The sequence below is a fragment of the Pygoscelis adeliae genome, unplaced genomic scaffold (assembly GCF_000699105.1).
Source record: "Pygoscelis adeliae isolate BGI_AS28 unplaced genomic scaffold, ASM69910v1 Scaffold300, whole genome shotgun sequence".
Taxonomy (NCBI): Eukaryota; Metazoa; Chordata; class Aves; order Sphenisciformes; family Spheniscidae; genus Pygoscelis; species Pygoscelis adeliae.
The window spans coordinates 2,565,397-2,576,079 of NW_008824004.1; the positions used below are offsets into that span (position 1 = coordinate 2,565,397).

General features: G+C 43.7%; 1 protein-coding gene across 1 annotated transcript in view; it reads left to right on the plus strand.

The window, feature by feature from the left end:
- Positions 1–5,364: 5,364 nt before the first annotated feature.
- The window catches only part of IGF2R (insulin-like growth factor 2 receptor), a gene marked incomplete at its 5' end in the record, with an annotated part of 52,568 nt that continues 47,249 nt past the window's right edge, over positions 5,365–10,683 (plus strand). The window contains one exon of the mRNA XM_009325648.1: positions 5,365–5,530. Coding sequence (XP_009323923.1) covers positions 5,365–5,530 — 166 coding nt within the window. The remainder of the gene's footprint in view (positions 5,531–10,683) is intronic.

The window sequence follows — 10,683 nt, forward strand, 5'->3', positions numbered from 1 at the left end:
CAGCTTAGCCTCAGTGAAGAAGCATGTGCTGAGTACAGAGAGGTGACCTTTAGGTGAACTTGCTCAGCTCTATTAAGTGCTTTGACATATTTAAGTGGGAGATGTCATAAATAAGTCATTACTGGACTTATTTGCATATGTGCGCGGTTGCTTCACGTTCCTGGGAAGCTACCATTATAATGGCTTAAATGTGATTTCTTAGCACATGAGGTTCCTATAGCTCTTGCGTACTTGAACTTCAAATTGCTATCCCTTTTCTTACGCGTTCTGTAAGATGATGTGGTAGATGTGGTTTACAGTGTAGCATGAAAGACTAAAGGTCTTTTGGATGGAGAAAGCTGAACAGCTTGTGGTGTAACTGTAAGGCTATTACGCATGATGCATATGCAAGAAAACTTGCCTGAAGATATGCACTGTGCGTGATGGTTGGAAAAAGTGACAGGTAAGCTAGAGCAGAGCTAAGTATGACTAGGGCATTAAAAAGCTCTTGAAGTATAGCGATAGCTTTGTACCTTGTGCCATCCAAGCTCTCATTTTCTGTGAGGAGAACTTGCTTTGACATAGAAGTTTCTTTACCATACATATTTGTGCTAAAATGTTAACCACATCTAATAGTGATTTTTGTGGCAACTAGTGGATCTGAGCTGCCAGCTTCAAATTTGAAGTGGTCATCCTAGAAATTGTTCCTGAGCTTGTCTACCTGTGATCATGCTGGTTGAACCTGCTCATAAAGACCTTCAGGTGTTAGTTTCATCTCTGCAGTGTTCTGATAGCTGAGGAGCTGCTGGGCACAAAATTCTGTGGATGCATAAGCACATATGGATCCGCTTTCCAGCTCTGGTTGTAGGTTGCCTTGTCTCTGTGCCGGGTCATCTGTGTAATATCCCTTCAGCAAAATGAGTCACTTCAGTGTATTCCCCAGAGAGCAAACGCATGTTTCTTTGTAACTACGCTTTACAGCTGTTTGAGCATGCTATGAGAACGGTAGCAATAGTCTTTCTGGTGCTCTGTTGCATTTGAAGTGGTTCACTAGTGCTCAAACCTCAAAGTGGCTTTGGCATGGGTATGCACGTGCTGTGACAGCCATTAGCCATCTGCACCTTGTCTGACTTCAACGCCTGAGCTACCGATTTGCAAGGTAAACTAGACTCACTAATGCTCATACCCTTTTTCCCTTTCTCATGTTATTTTCCATGAGTTGCTTCTTTGCTTTGTCAAAAAAAAAAAATGCAGAGCTCTCTTTTGATCTTACGACTTGCTGAAAAGTAGTTTGATTTTCTTTTTCATGCTGTCACTTCAGTGTCTTAAAAACAAAGCTAGGTAGCTGGAAAGGCTGACCTGCAGGCAAGGTTATTCCCAGTAACTCGTTTGGACCTTGCTTGCACAACTGCTTTCGACAGTGGCCTGGGTTAGCACTACCTCCAGCAGGGGATCTTGCCTGCCTCCCTCCCTCCCTGCCTCCCTCCCTCCCTGCCTGCCTGCTGTGGCTGGTGCACGGCCAGAAACCGCTGCGAGCCAGACTGGGAACTGGCCAAGCTCAGTCCCCTCTCCACACATATGCGCATGCACCTGTTGTTTTTGCTGAGTTAATTTTGAGAGAGGGCAGTCCCTGGGTCCAGCTTGTGTCGGGTGCTGGGGTCAGCAACACCCAGGGGAGGAGAAGGGTGGGGGAGAGGAAGAGCACCTGCCCTGGGGGGTTGACGTGGGTGTGTGTTTCAGGCCGCTAACTGTGGGGTAGTCTACGGTTGGGTTTATCTGGAAACAGGTGTCATGTTGTGACTTCAGCAAAAATAACTGACAGTTTTAATCAAGGCAGACACCGTGTTTGAGCCCAGATCTTGAACTGTGCCAGAAATGGCTGCCTGAATGCTGTCATCTGTGAGATAGCAGCTGTATTGAGCCCCCTGGATAGAGCGTGCATCGCACCCCACCCCATGACCAAGGCTGTTGCTTTTTAAAGCTGTTGGTATAACAGCTCCCTAAACTAGCTCAACTGCATTGAATCTGGGATAGCTTAAGCCCTTCAAACAAGATAACTTCGGCTGGCCCTGGCGAGGGAGTAATTACATGAGGCATCACCGCTGGTGGAGGTGAGTGCCGAGCAGCTGGAAGAAGCTGGTCTGCGTGGCTCAGCCATGGTCAGGGTGGGTAATGTGATTGCCAACAGATTGTTTCCATTACGGGATGCAGTGGAGAGGTCAGCTTGTATCTTACTGGAAAGTAGAGCACATGTAACTTGAAACTATTCCCAGGCACTGATTCAATGCCAGGAATCTGACTTGTGAGAGAAATAATTCTTGCTTTTACTGTGAAAGTGTGTTTTGCATCTCTCAGATGAGAACAGCTGCTTAGGCTACATCCAGCCTGCTGTTACTCCCAATGAATAAATCCTGCCCTGCTCCTCCCACCTGTTTAAAAAAAAAAAAAGTCCCTTGAACTTCCTCAAATGTAATACTACTCTGAAACTGCGTTAGATTTTCATTTTTGTGTGCCACTGAAGGTGTGGTTTGGAACATGATTAAACACAGGATTTCTTATTTCCTTTCTGTGGACTGTTTTGAAGGAATCCTCAGCCTTCCCTGTCCAGGGGCCTGTGAAAGGGTGGAAGGAAGGGCTGGCTTCAGTGACTGCTTTGCTTCTGTTCTGTAAGCTGCTCATCTTCTTTCTCTTTTGCTTCTGGCATGTGGGTGAACTGACTTGAAGATGTTGATTTCCTCTGTTCCATAGCATGGAACTGGGAAAGCAAACCCCTTAATCTCACATAGAGTGATAATTCTGTTGTGTGAAGGACTTAGATTCTTGTTCAGTTCACAAACAGATTCTAACTTGCAAGTTCTCTAAAAACCCCACACACACACTGAAGAACACTCTAGCTTAATCAAAAACTTCGTGCCTTAGTATTATATGTTACCTTTTTGTTGTCTTGCAAAACCAGTCAAAAAAGAGTACTGGAGCCCTTGGGAATTTTTCAGTAAAATGCTAACTTTCTGGGGCTTCATTGTGAAGAAATTGTATTTTGATTGAAATGCATTTTCTCCTGGAGGTAAAACCAACTTTAGTCTTAATCACTTGCTGTTTTCAGAGCCCTTAGAATCATAGAATTGTTTAGGTTGGAAAAGAGCTTTAAGATCATCAAGTCCAACCGTTAACCTGACACTGCCAAGTCCACCACTAAACCATATGCCTAAGCATCACATCTATATGTCTTCTAAATACCTCCAGGGATGGCGATTTAATCACTTCACCGGGCAGTCTGTTCCAATGCTTGACAACCCTTTTGGTGAAGAAATTTTTCCTAATATCCAGTCTAAATCTCCCCTGATGCAACTTGAGGCCATTTCCGCTTGTTACTTGGGAGAAGAGGCCGACACCCACCCCGCTACAACCTCCTTTCAGGTAGTTGTATGTAGAGAGTGATAAGGTCTCCCCTGAGCCTCCTTTTCTTCAGGCTAAACAACCCCAGTTCCCTCAGCTGCTCCTTGAAGGTTGAGTCAGGTTCTTCTAACTTTTTTTGTGTGTGTTGTCAAGCTTTCTTCCATTGCTGAACTTCAGTTATTCTGTACTGTAGCTTAATTCTCATCGTCATCCTGCATCGGGATTGTCTTTATCCACTTCAGAAATGCAAGAAACTAGCTCAGAGAACTAATCAGTATGATTGTAAAACGTCAGCTCTGTCTGCTTATGAGGAAAGAATAATGGCAAGTATTTGTCTAGGATTGAGACACAGTCTTGTTCCAGCCATTAGCAGACTGAAATTAATACGGCTGCTGTAGTACAGGGAAGCCAAGAACTCCGTAGTGAGTAATTAAATGGAAAAGTATGTGGTATCTTACTGCTGGCTCTTTGATTAGCGATGGGATGCACTGGATTTGAGAGGAGTTCTTGGAGGATTCAAAATCTAGAGTAAAGTAGTTGAACTGCTGTTGCCTCTTCCTCACCCAAGGACTGGGCTTCAGAGTGGAACAAGAATGGGTTCTCCTCCTGGGGGGATTTGCGGTATGATAATGTCAAGTGGTGCAACATCTACGAGCTAGGGATTAAGGCATACAAACCTTATGGGTGAAGCTTCTGGTCAACTTCTAATTTCTTGATAGCTGAGAGGAGGGAGTCGAGCTCCCTCGCTGGATTTGGTACTAATCTGTAGATTAAGACAACTGCTTCTATGGGTCAGATAGATGCATTAAATCCCGTGTGAGTTGTAAATAATGGGAATACCTAATAAGTCATTATGCTGTCCTCAGTTTTCTGATGTGATGACTTTGTATTAAATCCTACTGAAGTTTCCACTCGGGATAGAAGGAAAGCTGGGGAATCTCTTATGTGGCAAAAATCAATACCATCCAGACGATGCAGGCTGCTGCCAGTGCCAGGAGAAGCGTAGCTGAGCCAAGCTGATGGCAAATGTTTACTGAGCTGTGCCTTTTTAACAGAGCTTGACCACAGCACTGTGCTAGTAAGCCAGGCTGTCTAAAGAGCTCCTGACTCCAAACTAGCTGAGCTGGGCCTGCCTCGAAACTGGGTGGTGCTGTGTCATGTGGCTGATCACATCTTACTGCAGTCTTAGCACTTGCTATGAGGGAAATGAATCCTTGCTCTACCTCTGAACTACGGTGCATTTAATTTTTTTCTTCTGTTACTCTGATTGATTCCCCATTGTATTTAACCAGAGCTTCATGTTCCTTTATCAGTTTTTAGACAGCTGACTTTCTGATATGGCTGTAGCTAGCTGGTGTGATCTTTCACTGAGTCTCTCGTGAATAGCTCTGCTTGCTTTCCAGCTTCTGACATCACCCTTCAGAAACTGTCCTTTCAATATTGAGATAGATATATGTATGAAATACATAAAGGTGCAGCTAGGCCCTAATAAGCATTATTATCATCTTTCAGTCTGAATGCTGTGAGAATCTCAACCCCAATTTTGACACTGAAGGTAGGTGGCTCCGCTGCTGGCAGGAAGGATGTGGCTGACTGTTCTATTCCACTTAGACTTATCACTTCTGCTGCTCTTATTGGGTATTGATAAAGTGCAGTAGCGTGCAGCCTGCCAAAGATGTTTGCAAAGTTTCTCAGACTCTCAAGGAAAAAGGTTCACCACCTGTGATATACCTAATCAGAGTGGCCTTCACAGAGATTTGAGGGGGAAGAATGGGCGGTTGGGTGTTCAAGAAGGGGGAAAACGGACCCGATACACGTTCCTCAAGTGGTTAAATCTGTTTTCTTTTTGGCCCTGACACAGTAACAATTCTTTCTGGTATTTACGGCTATAGAACACAAATATGAAACTCGAGTTAGTGGTATTCTTAGCTTTATAACCTGGTTATTTCAGGGACTGATGTCTAGAGGATGGTGGTGCAGACAATATGAATACCAACTGACAAGCTTTTTTTTCTTTTCAGTTACACATGGGAAGCAATTGATGCAGAAAAACATGTGCTTTATAAAATAAACTTCTGTTTTGGTGTTGAAGAGTGTGGAAGATCAAGTGCAGTCTGTGCATATGACATCAATAAGAAGACCTATCTGTCCGTAGGTAAGTAAACAAGTGTCCTTCCTCATAAGTGGTTCAGAGTCATGTTAATGGATGTCTTATAACTATTGCAAACTTTGACATGTTAGCAAAGATCTTTTTTCTTCTCAGAACAGTGTAAAACTTTATTCTGTTGTAGATTTACTGGAGAGATTTGGGAAAACGTGATCTGATTGCAGATAATCACTTCACAGGACAGTGAAACTTATCTTATGATCTAGTTAACTGTACTCTAGTGTGAAACTGTGCAAGGCTATGTCAAGTAGAAATAAGTGCATCTACCTGTGGCAGGATACGCACTGTGCACAGCCTTGTTTGAAGCTTGATACTGAACACAGGATAAAGCTTGAGTTATAGCTCTAAACTATACCACAACGTAGCCTGATGCTACATCAGCTCTTTGTTCAGAGTCAGGTTACTCTCTGTAATGCAGTCTTGGAGTATTGCTAAGCTGCTGGGCTGTCGTCTTTAAGTTGTAACACACAGAAAGGAAGTCAATTACATGCAATCCTCTGTTTTCAGTTACACTTGTCAAATCTGGTGGCTGCTTCAGTAGTTCACAGATGTCCTTGGTATTCTGAGGAGTGGTGGGCTTCTGCATGCTGATCTAAATATGAAACTGGCATATTCCTATACACATGCTTGCACATGGTTTTGTCAGAAGCAGCTTGTGCTCTGAACAGTATTTGTGTGCCTATTTTCATGGATGCTTGTTGCTTTCAAGGTTGCTTCTGTGCTTCAGCTAATGAAACGATAATATATGAATACTGATGAAGAGGTTTTCTGGTAGTTGACTGTTACTTCTAATAGAATAAAGCAATAGCTTTCTGAAGAGTAATATCTCTTCAGACTGCCTTTTCATCCTGCAGATCTGAAGTCTGAATCTAACATGCTTGCCAATCTTGCTTTCCATTGGCAGACAGCTTTTATGAGAAGCTATGAGTCTTCAGTAAAAGTGTTTGAGCTTGAACTGCTGGAAGATGGTGAGGAGGAAGATGATTCTCACCTGTATGCAGATGCACAAGCAGCTAGTTAGCCTCCATTCTCCCCACCCCTTTCCATTAACTGTAGAGATACTTTGATTTCAGGGTGTGGTCAATCAGTGCTTTCCAAACAAACTACTAGTGTTGCGACCCAGGCTTATAAAATCATTGGGTGCATGAATAAAAGTATATCTCAGTTCATGGCTGCATGTTTTTTTTATGTAGTGCAGTATATCCAAGCCCCAGAGTTTTCTGGGATGACTGGTTAGCTGCATCTTAGTTCAAACTGCCGTTGCATATAGTAGCATCTTCTACTCTGAGGAGCGTGACATCTCAGTAGACCACTTGACGCTGTTAATGTATTTCATTCCTAAAATGTACAGCAAGTATTTTGTTTCCTGCATATGCGGTTGAGGCTTCAGGTGCCTGTGGATTACAAAAGGAAGCAGCATCTGGGCATCTGTTTTAACATGCTTTTTTGAGCGAGACTGGAATGTGGCAGGTTGAGGAAGCCTGTTCTCCCCAGGGAAGTCTGAGACCTAGAGTCTTGTGTAGGTTTTGTTCCACACCTCTTGTGGAAAGAGGAAGGGAGAACAGAGATGGGTGATGACCATGAGCAGTATCGAATATTCTGCTGTATGCAAACCTTGAGTGTCTTATTGCCTGACTGCTGCTGGGTGGAAGAGGATTTGGCAACAATCATAACTTGGTCTTGAAGAGGCTGTTTGAACTGATTCTCGAGGGTTAAGACACAAATCCTGTTCAAGTAAGATATGTTTTTAACCACCCTGCAATAAATTAAGAAATCAAGGCAGGGCAGTTAACATCGACATTGAGTTTTGCTTTGTTTTATTGGTCAAATTGTCTAAGTTTTGTTCTTGTTCATGGTAAGGCTGAGGCTTGTTAGTGATGCCTGCCATGCTTCATCATACTGCCTCTAGTTGCACTGGAGCTTCAGCACCATCACGCCGAGTTGAGATTATGCTAATGGCTTATCAAGCCTCTTGTTTGACAAAAAAAAAAAAGAATAATCACTCTTAATGAGAAAGGAGAAATCTCCTTAATCCACGTCTAGGCAGGTGTAGACTCCCAGCGTAGATTCCAGTTACCTGGAAGCTAAGCCGCATACCTGTCTTCAAGCAATCCATGTGATATGAGATTACTTGTATGCCAAAGCTGAGTGCAGCTGAAGGGCTTTGCTTTGGGGGAAGAAGGGCAATTTGTCAGCTGATAAACTTTGCTAAGTTGTAAGATTTCTTCAAATACGGGCTTAATCAGATGTCGTCTTCATTCTTTCAAAAAGAAGCTTTAACTGCAAACAATAGTTTTGCTTTTAAATATCAGCCATGCAAGAGGTAACAGATATAGAGCTGGTTCTATTTGTTGATCCCAGCTTTGATAAGGGGGTAAGGCCGTATGGTCTGTGACTGTGATCAGTTTGTATCCAAGGGAAGGCTTGTGGCTAACGTTAACTGTGTGTCAGTGTGATTTACCAGTGTTGGTGTTGAGACCCCAAAGGCCTCTCCTAGAAAAAGCTCTTCTGCTTCATTGATGGACCTTAGAAGTTTTCAGGGTGTAGGTAAATGCTTAGTTCTTGAATGTCAGTGAGGATGGAAATGATGTGGTACTTGTTTAACTTAGTGTGACACCTAGTGATTTGTGTGCTATTTAGCTGAACTACTGCTAAAATTAAAAGCGGAAATATTACTGTAACTCTTTGTTAACTTGAGTGATGAAACATGTGCTTTGTCCAGCTGCAGTAGAAGGACTGGACATGAAATGATAGCTGCCACCTAAATGCCCCCTTCTTCTGGACAATTGATTGGATGTCTTCCATGATTGCCTTTCTTCTTCCAAACAGCTGAACAGATGAAGGAGTCGATGAGTAAAAGGTGTTGTGGACAGTGCCTTTGATACTGATTTAGCACGACTGTGTAATATGAAGTATCTGGTGCTAATTTTTGTGAGCTGTACTAGCTGATTTTAGTGTGTTACTTTGTGGAAGAAATGCATCTCTAAAGGCATGAGGGAACATGAGTGATCATTGAAGAGGGAGCTTGATGTTGTGGAAAACATGGTTGCAGAACTGGTGCTCTGGAAGGAAGCTCACAGGAAGCTGATGGTGTGAGGGATGGTTCATGAAACCACTTGCTCTGTGAGCAGGGATGGGAGGAGTCACGTGCCACTGAAGAGATTCTTGCTAAAACTTTTAGCAAGTTCCTAAACTAGTTTTAAGTGTGCAGTGGGGAGGAGAGCATGCATATTGGCCTGTAGTAAACAAGATGTACTGGCTTAACTTGATTTTTCTTGAATATCACTTTAACTGAGGAAATTGGAGTCAGCTCACGTGGCCTTTAGAGCAATGTAGTGTGTTCTCAGAGTTGAGAGAAAACAAATGCTTACAGAGCATTGAGGTAAGTCCTCAGATGGTGCTGTCATAAGTTCTCTGCTAATTTGGGGCTTACAACTGTGTACATTTTTAACCAGAGAGTTTTTAATCATGTGTGCATATTGTTACTATACACAGCTCTTTTGACTAGAAAGTTGTGTTGGCTTCCTTCTGCTAATCTGGGGAAGAAAAGAGGACACTTTGCCAGCATCTTCTAAGCAATGATGTAGAAATCTTGCTCTCAAAGTAGCATGTAGCTCTTGGGTTTAAAAGGGCTGCATGGCACCTTTGTCAGCACCAGTGCTGGAAGTCTTAAAAACTGAAGATAGCCTTTTGATAACAAGAGTGCCAGGAAATATAAAAGGCATGAACCACTGACAGTCTCCAGGTGCCTGGAAGGTGGCACTGAACCACAGTGGTGGTAACATGCTCCACTGTTGCAGGTTCTCAGCCTGTGCACATGCATGCATGTACAGGTTTATAGTCTGTGCTGCTGTCCTTCTGGGCTGGCATGTCTCCACTCTTACCTTCCCTTGAGAAGGTGGAGGGTTATTGAACGGTCTGTAATACCTGTCACCCTGGTTATACAGGGAGTGCTGTGAATGGCTGCTTAGGTGTGAGCATCTTAATGTGCCTTCCTGTAGTGCAGTTAGTGTAAGCATATGCAGCATGAATAGAAGAGCCCTGAGCTACTGAGGGGACGCCGTGTGGGTTACCATCCAGTTTCTGTTCTGACTGCCACCGTTTCAGCTTTACCTGCAAGTTTGGTGGCTATAGTTGCTTTCTCTCTGCTACAGTTCAATGCAACCAATGCTCATCAGAAACAGTCACAAATGGATCTCTTCCCAGTTCCTTTGCAGGACTGGATTGAAAAAAAGTGCTGGGGAACTTTTTGGAAAGATGCCAAACAGTGCCCATCACTAGGAGAAGCACTGGCAGCTGGTAACAGCCTTGAGTATGGGTGCCTGGAATGGTGTTTCTGTAGAATATTGCCTTGACTGTATTTTTGAGGTTCTTGCACCCTCTTCCTGCCTGGTTCGCTTACTTCTGCTCCTTCTGCTCTCAAGACTATATTACTTGGGTGTAGTGTAGTTTTGCTTGCCTTGAGTGAGGAGATAACAGGCTGGGCAAAGTTCCAGCAAGTGTGTTTTTAAGATGAAACAACATCTCGCCTAGGTGCAAAGCTGCTGTCTGCAGCTATTACAGATTTGACTTGCTTTCTCCCTAGTGTAGACATAAAGAAAAATGGAAAGGGGGAAGCCGGTCAATACTTGCATTTTATAGCATTTTCGATAGTTCAACCCAAACTCTTTGCAGAATTAAAATCTACCTATCAAAAATGGACAGGGTGGAGTCGGCATGCTAGATCTGAAAGGGCTTGGTGTTTATTGCTAACCAAAATAGGTTTGAGCAGGAACGTTTCAGTGGCCTGAGCTGGTGCTCATCATGACTTGAAGGGGAAAAGTGGAGTACATTTCATGTCAGGTGCTGAGGAGGAGAGGGATGCGCAGTGACACAGCACTGACCCCAGCCTTCGTGCAGCATGCAAGCTGTGCTAAAGGGGATGGGAGCTGCAGGGGGACATGCGCTGAGGCAGTGGATCTGTGTTGGGTTTGTCTGCAGGCAACGCCAGTAACAGTGGCTGTGCCCAGACTTAAGATTAAGATGTACGTAGAGCTGGCAATGTGTGCTTGCAGCCCAGAAGACCAACCGTATCCTGGGCTACATAAAAAGAAGTGTGGCCAGCGGGTTGAGGGAGGTGATTCTGCCCCTCTACTCCACTC